The sequence below is a fragment of the Capricornis sumatraensis genome, chromosome 10, assembly GCF_032405125.1.
Source record: "Capricornis sumatraensis isolate serow.1 chromosome 10, serow.2, whole genome shotgun sequence".
Lineage (NCBI taxonomy): Eukaryota > Metazoa > Chordata > Mammalia > Artiodactyla > Bovidae > Capricornis > Capricornis sumatraensis.
In genome coordinates, this window is record NC_091078.1 from 63,373,621 (window position 1) to 63,385,978 (window position 12,358).

Sequence of the window (12,358 nt, forward strand, 5' to 3'; positions counted from 1 at the left end):
AGCATTTTAGAAAGGGGGTTGGAGGGGGATGGTCTTGAGTAGGGTTTCCCAGGCAAGTGGCTGTTTGGGGGCAGGGGGCTCTTCAGAGGGAGCATCCGGAGTGGGGTTTACTAGGAGAGGTGGCTGTCCTGTGGGTTCTGGGGAGTAACTAGTTGGGAGATCCCTAGGGGAGGTGGCTGGCTTAGAAATCCGGGAGGAAACTGGTTATGTTTCTCCCTCTCCTTCAGTGGAAGCGACTATCTCAAGGAACTGCAGGTCCGGTAGATTCGCGCTCATTTCCCGTGTCTCAGAAGTATCTCAGAATCTCTAGGACGGCCGCTCAGCAACCCCAGGGCCTGCGGTGGTGGCCCTAGTCCTAGATGATTTGGGGTTCCTGGAAAGGGGACAGCTGAGGCATACGTGAGTCGGGAGAGAAACGCACGGTCTTCTCACGGCCCTCGGGGTTTGTTTCAGAGCCCGACCCAGCAGATCTGTCCGCGGAGTCTCAGGGAGGGGAATCCAGGCGCCCCCACCCCGCCCCCAGGCACGCCGGGACTGCGCGTCGGGCCCCGCCCCGCGCGCCGCACCTTAAAGGGCTCGAAGGCCGGGGCGCACCGCGGCGGCCACGGTCATGGAGGGCGCGTTTGCGGCAAACTGGAGCGCTGAGGCGGTCAACGGGAGCGCGGCGCCTCCGGGAACCGAGGGCAATCGCACTGCCGGGCCGCCACAGCGCAACGAGGCCCTGGCGCGGGTGGAGGTGGCCGTGCTGTCCCTCATCCTGTTCCTGGCGCTGAGCGGCAACGCGTGCGTGCTGCTGGCGCTGCGCACCACGCGCCACAAGCACTCGCGCCTCTTCTTCTTCATGAAGCACCTGAGCATAGCCGACCTGGTGGTGGCGGTGTTCCAGGTGCTGCCGCAGCTTCTGTGGGACATCACGTTCCGTTTCTACGGGCCCGACCTGCTGTGCCGCCTCGTCAAGTACCTGCAGGTGGTGGGCATGTTCGCGTCCACCTACCTGCTGCTGCTCATGTCGCTCGACCGCTGCCTGGCCATCTGCCAGCCGCTGCGCTCGCTGCGCCGCCGCACCGACCGCCTGGCGGTACTCGCCACATGGCTTGGCTGCCTGGTGGCCAGCGCGCCGCAGGTGCACATCTTCTCGCTGCGCGAGGTGGCCGACGGCGTCTTCGACTGCTGGGCCGTTTTCATTCAGCCCTGGGGGCCCAAGGCCTACATCACGTGGATCACCCTCGCCGTCTACATCGTGCCGGTCATCGTGCTTGCCGCCTGCTACGGCCTTATCAGCTTCAAGATCTGGCAGAACTTACGGCTCAAGACGGAGGCGGCGGCGGCAGAGGCTGCCGCGGGGGCTGAGGGCGCGGCGGCAGACTGCGCGGGGCGCGCGGCTCTGGCCCGCGTCAGCAACGTCAAGCTCATCTCTAAGGCTAAGATCCGCACGGTCAAGATGACCTTCATCGTCGTGCTGGCCTTCATCGTGTGCTGGACGCCATTCTTTTTCGTGCAGATGTGGAGTGTCTGGGATGCCGATGCGCCCAAGGAAGGTAGCGCGGGCGGAAACACTGGGAGGAGGGAGCGCAGCGGGCGTGGCCCTGGTCCTGCTGTTCCTGTCCAGGGTTTGGCGGGCTTCGTGGATTGTTCTGAGCCTTGGCCACATCATCTGCTGGCCAAGTGATTTGGGGCATAACTTCCCTGAGCCTTGACTTCCCTTTCTGTAAAATAGCAAAAATGATAAGCCACTTTTCCCCTGCAGTTGTTTAGTTGCTAACCAGTGTCCGACTCTTTTGCGACCCCCATGGATTGTAGCCCGCCGGGCTCCTCTGCCCAAGGGATTTCCCAGCTAAGAATACTGGAGTGGGTTGCCATTTCCTTTTCTAGGGGATCTTCCCAACTCAGGGATCCAACCGGAGTCTTCTGCATTAGCAGGTGGATTCTTTATCACTGAGCCACCAGGGAAGCCCCCTCTTCAACAGTAGGGGAATGAAATGAGAAAATGCACGTAAAATCCCTACCACAGTCTTTAGGCCACATGGGGTATTTGATTCACTGTTATGGACCAGAAAATTGAGCTTCCAATGACTTGCCTTTTCCACCTGAGGAGCGATGCGGGGAGGTGACTTTCTGACCCAGGCCCAATCTCCTACCACGTTAAGTTCACTTCCCTTGAACTTCCACTTTAAGTTCAAGTCAGTGTGAACCCGGGAGACCTGGTTTGGATCAGAGCAGCGGCAGATGGTTGCTTGGATTCTTCCAACCGCGCCTGAGAAGGTGTGAGGCGGGGCGCCGTCAGTGGGCGGAGACGGGGAATCCCTTGCCGAGTGGAGGCGAGTTGCGCCCCTCGCCCTCTCCCTAGCCGCGAGGTGGAGAGGTGAGTATTGCGGCGGCGGCGCTGTCAGCGCCCAGGAACCCAGACAGTGCTTCTGCTGAGGGGTGGGGGCAAGCAGGGAAGGGAGCGAACGGGACGCAAACTTTCCCATTTGTCTCGGGAGCCCGGGTGATTCTGGTAGGCGGGGAACGCGCGCTCCCCAGACTGGAGGACAGACAGGGTCAGAACTGAGGGTGGCTGGTGAAACCGGGAGGGGAAGGTGGGGTGGGATGCTGTGAGGAGGGATCCAGGGGGGCAGAGCATCTGGGGCGCTGGCTTGTGGCCGATGCTTTGCGCCTTCAGCCTTCATCCCTGACAGTTCCGGTCCCTCCTGTGCAAACAGCAGGAGGGGTGATCTGTGGTGGTGAATGACTGACACCTTTTGGTTGGAAGGTAATCTCAATGCACTGGAATGCCGGCGGCTCAACTGCTTGTAAGGAAAGACTGAGGGGCTTTCTTTCAGCTGTTCTGTCAGTGAGAAAGCAAACTTATCCCATTTCTGGATAAAGTCACTACTGCTTCCAGCAGTCTCCAACATGGCAGCCAACCCGTGGAAGCTGAAATCATCATTCAGCTCGCTAACTTTGCTTTGCTCACAGGTCAGGGACTAACTGGGCAGCTGGAGAAATCACATGTGGCTTGTCAGCTAGCCTTGTGGCCCCCACAGAACTCTTTCCTTAGGTCTCGCTCCCCCTTGCCGGTCCCTGGAAACCCAGCTGATCCTTTTCTATCTCGCCCCGCCTACACCTTCACTCACACCAAGCTCTGCCTTTATTGGTTTAGAGCTCACCTTGTTCCAAAAATAACTTGAGGAGGGGGCTCAAAGATTCAGGTCCCAGGCATGATAAAATAGATACAGGAAAATGGGAAGAAAGGGGGGAAAAGGATAGAAGTATAATAATAGCAATAATAAAGCCTCTGTGTGTGTTGGGGGGGGGGGGTCACTGCGCAAGAGGCTTCCTTTTCATAAGAGCCAAAGCAAAGAGGAAAACTCTCAATTTCAGTATTTTCATTGTTCAGAGCAGAAACTAGAGGAGAAAAAAGCAAGAGGAGGGTTGTGATAATTTAATGAGCACCCCCTCCCAGTAGCCACATGCTATTGGGACCCTGCTTTGGTGAGTCTGGTAAGTCTGCAGAAGAAGGGCTGGGACCAGACAGCCCTGGCAGGTTTGGACAAGCCCCGGATGGAACCTTCAAGATCAAATTGCACAGCCAAAAGATTTGGCACCAACCTTTCCCCTTGAACTCTGTGGAACTTGCTTGGCTGCTGGTAACAGGGACTCTGACCCCGAGCTGCTTCTCTGAGGGGAGATGAAGACAGATGGATGTATCCAGTTGGTCAAGACAGCAGGCAGGCCTGTAGGTCCCCAGGTCTTGGTGCAGGGTAACAGCAGATGTTGGAGCAGGTGTCGGCCTGTGTTTGGAGCCCACCCTTCCACTTTCTCTTGTGTGTCCTTGAGCTGATGATTTCCCCTTTCTGAGCCCAGCCTCCTCCTCTGTTATAATGAGGACAGCAGCTCTACTCATGGGGCTGTTATGAGGATGACATGGTGTGACCCATGGCACCTGGGGACCACATGATCAATGTCATTTTGCGTTCCCCCCATTCTGGTTGTTAAAAATTTTGTTTTCATTCTTGGGATTGGCTTTGAGAATCTTGGCAGTCAGAGGAGATAGACATTTATTCCAGTCAGAGGAAATGGACATTTCTCACTCAAGAGCCTGGGTGGAGGGGGGATGTGTTGGCAGAGTCTGCTGGACAGTAGGTAGTGTGTCCAGGAGGGTTGGTATGTGGAGAAGCTTGTTAAAAGCCAGAGAGGTGGACTGTGAGCCTTGTCACAGGGGGAATGCCACCTCTCCTGTTCTCTGGTGTGTGCCCATTGCCTAGCGCACAGCTGGCCACCCACTGGAGGGCACCCAATGCTAGTTGAACAAATATGTGGGTTATGGGAGGAGGAAGGTGCATAAGATGGGGCAGGGATGGGTGTGTAGAGTTGAACTAAAGATAAATAAGACTTTATGCAGACCTCTGGCCATAGAATTGGCTACTCAGTGAGGAAGTGCGCCCCCCACCACTCGGCATAATCAAATATCTGCCAGGGTATTTTGCCAGGGGAAAGGTTGAAATGCACAGGTTGAATGAAAGGCCTGGTTGTAAGTGTTTCCCCATCTGTAAAACAAGCAGCAGTCACCCTGGATGGTTGACTAATCCTGCCTGGGGCTGTTTGCTGGGGTTGAGATTAGGCTTCATGCTGTGCGGAGGGCGGCAGGGGCTGGTGGCATAGAGCCTGGCGTGCAGCAAGTGCACTGTCAGTGCTTTACAGAGGGGAAGCTTTCAAGACGCGTCAGTCACGGAGTCTGTCCATACAGCCAGGGGAGTGTGGATTGTTGGGCTCAGGAGTGCATTTTCACAGAGGGACTGCAGTTTTCATTGAGTGGTGGCAAGTCCAGTAAAGCTGGGAACAAGAGTGTTAAGAGGTCAAGGAAAATTAAGGTTTTCCCCAGAGGAAGCAGTATGACACAAGGTGGGGAGAGTCTAGCTCTGAGTTTTGGAAGTCCAAGGGGACCGTTTCGGATGAGTGGGTGGCAGAGTGTTGTAACCAGGTGGTCTTCCTGTGATTCTGATTCCAGGCCACTGAGGGGCAGCCTCTGCCAGCACCTCCCTCCGTGCGCTGCTGGAACGCTGGTACCTCCCCCGCTTTCCAGACGCTTCAGTACCAGGGACCTCTGCCTTCCTCGGTCCACGCCTCACACTGTAATGGTCACACCTACTCATTCTGTTTCTTTCTCTTTATCCCCACCTGACCTTAATATTTGAGTGCGAACTCACTTTTCCCAGAGGGAATAGTATTTGCGTTCAGTCATCTTGTTAGGGGCCCATCTCCCATCATCAAGCTGAGAAATTGTCTTTTTGCCTTTTCAACATACTGGTGGTGGTGACTTGTTTGTCAGGACTTCCTGTCTGCTAATTTCATGCTTCACTTCAATTTAGTCCCTTATTGGACGTTTCCCATTTTCCAGCCTCTGCTAGTGGCCAAGGACAGAGCCACAGAGATCATACAGTGCTCAACCACAGATTATAAGCAGAAGTAATTACAATATGAAGGGATGATGCTGTAAGAGTTGTATTCATTTGTCAGAAGTACTGTGAGTGCCCCCAGGATTCATTGATTCTAGCTCCCTGGAAAAAAATCAGGATCGGAGAGGAATCAACATTTGAAAAGGATTTTGAAGGATGAGTAGGAGCTGGTTATGCAAAGAAACATATGCACATTGCCTGATGAGATCATTGGAATACTTCTCAGACTTCATTTTGCACATAGAATCATGTGGGAGAACTTGTTAAATTGCAGATTTTGATTCAGCACATCTGGGTGAGACTGCATTTCCTAGGTGATGCCAGTGCAGGGCCCTTGACTGCACATTGAGTAATGAGGCTTTAAAAAGCTTTAATGTATTATCTCTGTTTCTAAAACGTATGGCTTGCCTTTGCATGAGTGGCCCAAGTTGGTGGCAGGGTCCTGTCATTCTCCAAAGGGTAAGGAGAGGCTCTCTGTTTGCAGGAAACCTCACCTCTTCTGATTCTAGAACATGGTTATTTCTCAGGTCCTTCCTGGTAGGCCCCACATGTCCCCAGATTTGAACAGTGGCATCACGGAAGACTATTTAAAGCTCTGTAGTCCACAAGTTTAGCTCTTTTTCTTGACCTTATACATGGTGAGATCACACACCTGTGACTTTTACAATTCCAGTGTTGTAAAATGGTGGTCTTTCCAAAGACAGAGCCTTGGAAAACATACTCATATTCAATCTTTCTGTACATGTACATCCAGAAATCATTTTGTAAAAAAGCCTCTGTACACCACAACTCCCAAATTCTCCTATAGCTCCTGTAGGGATAGGGATTTAGTCCTTATGAGAGATACCTGAGTTGGGAGCCATGGGTTGGGGTAGGGTTAGGGAGGGGAGACCTTGAACTGAGTGAGTGGTTTCTGGAGGAGAGCCTCTTAGGAAGGTTGATGAGCTTGATCAGATTCAACTGAGCCATAGGTCTTTGAATTGTAAGTGACATGTGTTCGTTGCCTCAGGAACAGCACAGCCAGAGGGGAGAGGCCATGGCCAGCTGCCCGTCAGCTGTTCCGGGCTAATTTGGGCCCAGGGTGACAGTGATGGTGACAGGCGGGGGCAGTACCGGGAAATCCGCATAGGGGACTTCGTGAGGCTTGAGTAAAGCCAGGCTGGTGGGTGGGTGGACCACTGGGACACCCTGTCCTCGCATGGCCCTCGGCCACCCACTTCGTCCGTGAGTCATGGTTCTGGGTGGAGGTTCAGCATGGTGTCTGTCTCCTGGGGGCGGTAAATGCCCAGCAGGGGATGTTTGCAGTTGGCGCGTGGCCCTTTCTGCTCACTTCTCTGCTTGGCATGTAGGAGCCCCCACTCGAAGATCACCCCTAGTGCCCTGCCTTGCGCTCATTGCCCGTCCGCCAATGCCCCCACTCCCCACTGACTAGAAGGCCTGTCTTGCTTCTCTCCTTCTCACCTGGATTTGTAAATCCCTTGAGGGCAGGTCCCCAGGGTTGCTTGGGTGGCTGGCACTGAGTAGACACAGCAGGGGAGGAAGTATGGAGATCTGATCTCTTCCTCCGCCCCTCCCTCCCTTTCCTGAGAAATGCTGTGAGCTCAGGCCAGGCAGGTGTGAGGCCCGATCCCTGGTTCATGCCTCCCGCTCAGCCCCTCTTCTCTCCAGGACCAGAGAGAGTGGTTTGCAAGCCCTTAGGGCTTGGGCCTTGAGGGCCAAGCTCACCTGGTGGAAACCCTGAAATCCCTTTCTCACCCATGGCTGCACCCCCCTTCCCTGTTGGGTTTCTTATGGCAGAGTAAAGTTTTCCACAGCAGACCATCTGGAGTTCCTTTGGGGTCATGTAATCCAATCTCAGGGCTCTGGGTTTTGAGTTTTGGGGTTTTTTTTAGGTCATGGAAAAAAGGGCAAAGAACAGTTTCTTGAACTGAACTCAAGAGCGATAAAAAAATTCTGCAGTTGATCACATTTCATATCTGTAAATAATAATATGATAACTTGAATAAACACGTTGCCATTCACAATGCCTTTTCACACAATTTTTCCCCCCAATTTTCTCAAAGTCCTAGTGGGTGTCACCTCCATTTCAAGGTAAGGCTGTTAAGGTTCAGACAGTAGATGTGGCTCAGAGAATGGATAGGTAGGAAGGGGGTTCACACCCCATGGGTTTGCGTCTGGGTCCTCTGTAAGGGGCTCCCCATGGGCCTGACCCCCAAGGAGATGCTGGCTGCTGACCCTCTCTTGGATGAGTCTGTAGATTCTGATTTCCACACCCTCCTTTTGTCCAAACTGACTTCCCCATCACTCTGCTGTAGCATAACCGGGGCCAGAATCACAGGAACTTGGGAGGTGGGCTGGTCCTTCAGAGCAGACACGGGAGCCAGCCTGGGGGCCCTGGCATGAAGCAGGCACTCGATCTGGGCTTCCTGGGACAGAGTGTTACCCTCTGGCTGAAGGGAGTGTCCCCAGAGAAACTCCACTGAGGGCTTGCTTGCTATTCTCTGGCAGCTCTGGGCTGAGTGCCTGGGTCCTAACACGGGACCCCGAGTGGCCACTGCAGCATCTGCTGCCAGCCTGCTGGACTCCACTGGGGCAGCGCCTCTCTCAGTCACCTTTTCAGTCAGTGCTTGATTGTAGCAACCCACTGGGTGGCTATGTTTTGAAAGGAGACGGTCAACACAGTGAGGATTTCAGCGTAGAAGACCACCACCAGGAAAGTGGTGTGGCCCTGGGACTTGGAGCTAGAGTGCAGGCGAGCAGAAAGCAGGGAGGGTGATTTTACAGCGCTCTTCCCAGCTGGAGTATCCTGGCTGTGTGTGAGCAAAGCAGAAGACCCTACCTCTGAGATCTGCATGCAAGATCAGATATTCCTGGGCTAAGAGCATCTTCGTAAGTCAGCTGGAATAAGTCTGGAGCCTTCTTCTCCCCTGCTGGGTCACTCATTCAGAACAGCATGGACTTAGACGAGCCCAGACGGTCCCCTGGCGCGGGGTCACGATCGCAGCCGCCGCGCATCGGCCACTTGTAGCATCAGGTGCTTTTCCGCCCTTGCTGTGCTCCTGTGAGATTTGGGGACTCTCGTTATCGTCATTCAGAGATGAGAAAACAGCAGTTTCTTGGGGAGTTGAAGTATTTGTGGCTGGCAGGGCTACAAGCTAGGTCTGGCAGCTTATACCTCTGTGTGCTTGGATACTCTTTGAGTGGAGGCAGGTGATACTTGTGAGGTCAGGAAGGAATGAACAGGTGGCCTTGCGGGTGGAAGCATGTGGTAGGGAAGCTTTGGATGGGAGAAAGGACAAGGGCCGTTCCAGGGCTGGGCCGAGCATGTGCTCAGAGCACCAATGTGGGAGGAAGGCAGGCTTGGTCTCTGTGGTCCTCCGTGTCGTGGCACAGCACCTGGTCCCTCTTCTCAGGAGGCGAGGCTTCATGCTGCGATGGTGACGCCTTGTTCTCCTCTCTTGCCCCTCCACCTCCAGCCTCGGCTTTCATCATCGCCATGCTTCTGGCCAGCCTCAACAGCTGCTGCAACCCCTGGATCTACATGCTCTTCACGGGCCACCTCTTCCAAGAACTTGTGCAGCGCTTCCTCTGCTGCTCATTCCGCCGCCTGAAAGGCAGCCGGCCTGGGGAGACGAGCGTCAGCAAAAAGATCCATTCGTACACCTTCGTCCTGAGCCGGTACAGCTCCAGCCAGAGAAGCTGCTCGCAGCCATCCACGGTGTGACTGATCGGGCCAGGACCGCCCTCCTTGGCTTCGACTGTGCGACAGCGACAGTCTGGTTCTTGGTGGCTGTGTACATGTGTGTATAAGGTACCTTCCAGTCTGTACCCCTCTGCACCTTGGGCAGCTGGAGTTGGGTGGGGAAGCAACCCCCACGGGGAAGATGGTAGGGTGACTCAACCATCAAGCCAAGCCCCAGATCTTCCGTGGGCCCCCATGGGTACTCCTGCCCTGACCCCACTGCTGCCTTCCTTTAACAGTAAGTCCCCTACATAAGAATGAGTTCTGTTCTGAGAGCACATTTGTAAGTCTCATTTGTTAGTAAATCCAACAAAGTTAGCCTGGGTACCCAGCTAACACAGTCAGCTGTATAGTGCTGTACTAGTACACTATATAGTATAGTACTGTATATGGCCCTGTACTGGGCTAGTGTATTACTGTACTGAATAGGTTTGTAATACTTTTCACACAAGTAATACATACAAGCGCAGAAAGTAAAACATTTCAGTCTTAGAGTACCTTGGAAAGTACACCTGGAATACAGGGGCAGAAAGTAAAACATTTCAGTCTTATAGTAGAGTACCTTGAAAAGTACACCTGAAATACAAGGGCTGGCATGCCTCTTTGAAAGTCTGCAACTAGAAAGTTTGTGTATAGAGGACTTACTGTATTCTGGGATCTTGAGAAAGGTAGTAAGTATAAGATTGGTGACCAGGTGGGTACAGAAGCCTAGTGTTCTGAGCTTGGGGTGAGGAATAGGACCTTGCTGGTGGTGGTGCTAATATCCTCCCGGCCTCAAAGAGCTTTTGCCTTTGAGTGGACTGGTGCTAGCATCCTTGAGCACCAACTTATCTGGTGGTGGCCTAGAGCAGGGGATTCTCTTAGGAGACTGTCTGGCACAGGCAGCCAAGTAAAACTGAGGTGAAAAATGTTATGCTAATACTTCAGAAGCATTTGGGAAAGAAAAAGGAAATAAAAGACATCTAAATTTGTAAAAGAAGTAAAATTCCTTACAGATGACGCCATTTTGTACATAGAAAATTCTGAGGAATTCGTGCACGCGTGCACATACACAAACCCAGTAAAACTAATACATGAATTCAGGGTTGTGGGATACAAAGTCAATATAAAAATCAGTTGTTTCTCTTTACCCTGGCAATGAACAATGTGAAAATAAAATTCAGAAATAATTCTGTTTATAATAGTATCAGAGAGAATAGGAATAAATTTAATGAAAGAAGTGCAAGACATATCCTGAAAACTACAAACTATAGTTGAAAGACATTGAAGGCTTAAATAAATGGGATGACATCCTATGTTTATGGATCAGAGACAGAAATATTGTTAACAATACTCTTCAACTTCATATTCAGATTCAGTGTAATCCCTATCAAAATCCTAGCTAGCTTTTTTATACAAATTGAAAAGCTGGTCCTGAAATTCACATGGAAATGCCAGGACCCAGAATAGCCAGATAAACATTGAAAAAGGACAAAGTTGGTGCATTCACACTTCTGGTTCAAAACTTATTATAAGGCTACAGAAATCAAAAGAGTGTGGTATAGACAAAAGAAGAGGCATATAAACCAGTGGAATGGAATGGCCTTATGTTTATGGCCAATAGATTTTTGACAAGTGTGGCAAGAGAATTCAATAGGAAAGGTAGTCTTTTTGGAAAATGGTGCCAGGATAGCTGGATATCCACATGGAAAAGAATGCAGTTGGATCCCTACCTCACACTACATACAAAATTAGCTGAAAGTGCATCAACCTAAATGTAAGAGCTTAAACTATATCTTAGAAGTAAGCAGGGATGAATCTTTGTGGCCTTGGACTAGGCCATGGGTTCTTAGATACAACACCCAAAACATAAGCCCAAGGAAGAATAGATAAATTGGACCTCATCAATGGGGCACAAAACTTTAATGCTTCAGAGGGCACTATCAAGAAAGTGACAAAACAACTCAGAATGAAAGGAGATGCTTGGAAGCCATAATCTTGTGTCTAGAATATATCAAGAACTCTTACTTTTTATCAGTAAAATGCCAAATAACTTAGTTTAAAATAGGAGCAACATATTTGATAAACAAATGAGTAAACATATTTTTGTATCTTCTACAAAGAAAAGATATAAGTGGCTCATAAGCACATGAAAAGACTCCCAGTATCCCTATTCATGAAGGAAATGCAAATCAAAACCACCATGAAATAGCAGTGCACACCCACTAAGATGGCTCTAATCAGAGAGATAGGCAATGACAGGTGGAGCGAAATTAGAACTCTCCTCCATCACTTGTGAGAAGGTAACATGGTGCAGCCACTTTGGAAAATAGTTTGGCAGTTCCTCAAAAAGTTAAACATAGAATTACCATATGAGCCAGAAATGCTACTCCTGGTTTTTACTCAAGAGAAATGAAAGCATACATATACATGAAAACTTGAATGTCAGTGTTTCTCGCACGGCGATTTATAAGAGGCAAAAATGGAAATAACCCAAATGTCTTATCAGCTGACCAATGGGTAAATAAATGTGGTATACCTACACAATGGCATATTATTCAACTATAACATAAAACAAAGTACTAGCATATGCTTCAACATGGATGGACCTGGAAAACATATTAAGTGAAAGAAACCTTGAGAAAAGTCACATGCTGCATGATTCCATTTGTGTGAAATGTCAAGAACAGGCAAATCTGTGGAGACAAATTACAGAATAGTGGTTTCCAGGGGCCAGGAACTGGGGTGAGTGGGGAGTGACTGCTAAGTTACAGGCTTTTTTGAGGGGTAGTGAAGATTTTCTGGAATTAGTGATGTGTACATTTTGAAAATATGCTAAAAATACTACATTAATGCTTAAAAAATATTTACCAACTGAATTCAGAGGCAACCAGCCTGAAGGATGAATTTCTTAGAATCTCTTACTTTTCAGAGCTTTTGCTTCTGTGTGACTCATCATTTCAGAAAAATGCATAGTTTTCTTAGTTTTCCTGTGAGAGATGGTGTTTCCAGTTTGACCAAAAGTACCAGCAGTGATAATACCTGGTAAACATGTTGCGAAATGTCTTTTCAGCCTTGAAGCATATGTGACCATGTCCAGGAAACACCTTTTGCTATTCAGCATAGGATGCTGTAGACCAGAGGTTTTCCAGCTGGGACTGGCCAGCTCATCAGCACACTGGCACTCTTTTTTTTTTTT

The 12,358-nt window shown here is 50.6% G+C and overlaps 1 protein-coding gene across 1 annotated transcript; it reads left to right on the forward strand.

Moving 5' to 3' along the window:
* Positions 1-610: 610 nt before the first annotated feature.
* On the forward strand, positions 611-9,162 carry OXTR (oxytocin receptor). The gene is made up of 2 exons (XM_068982927.1): positions 611-1,538; positions 8,915-9,162. The coding sequence occupies exons 1-2, from the start codon at positions 611-613 to the stop codon at positions 9,160-9,162; spliced, it is 1,176 nt and encodes a 391-aa protein (XP_068839028.1).
* Positions 9,163-12,358: the final 3,196 nt, after the last annotated feature.

Excerpts from the sequence above, each read along its gene's own strand:
- OXTR (XM_068982927.1), top strand. The coding sequence starts at position 611 with ATGGAGGGCGCGTTTGCGGCAAACTGGAGCGCTGAGGCGGTCAACGGG. Across the intron at positions 1,539-8,914 it reads TGCCGATGCGCCCAAGGAAG|CCTCGGCTTTCATCATCGCC; the intron begins GTAGCGCGGGCG and ends CTCCACCTCCAG.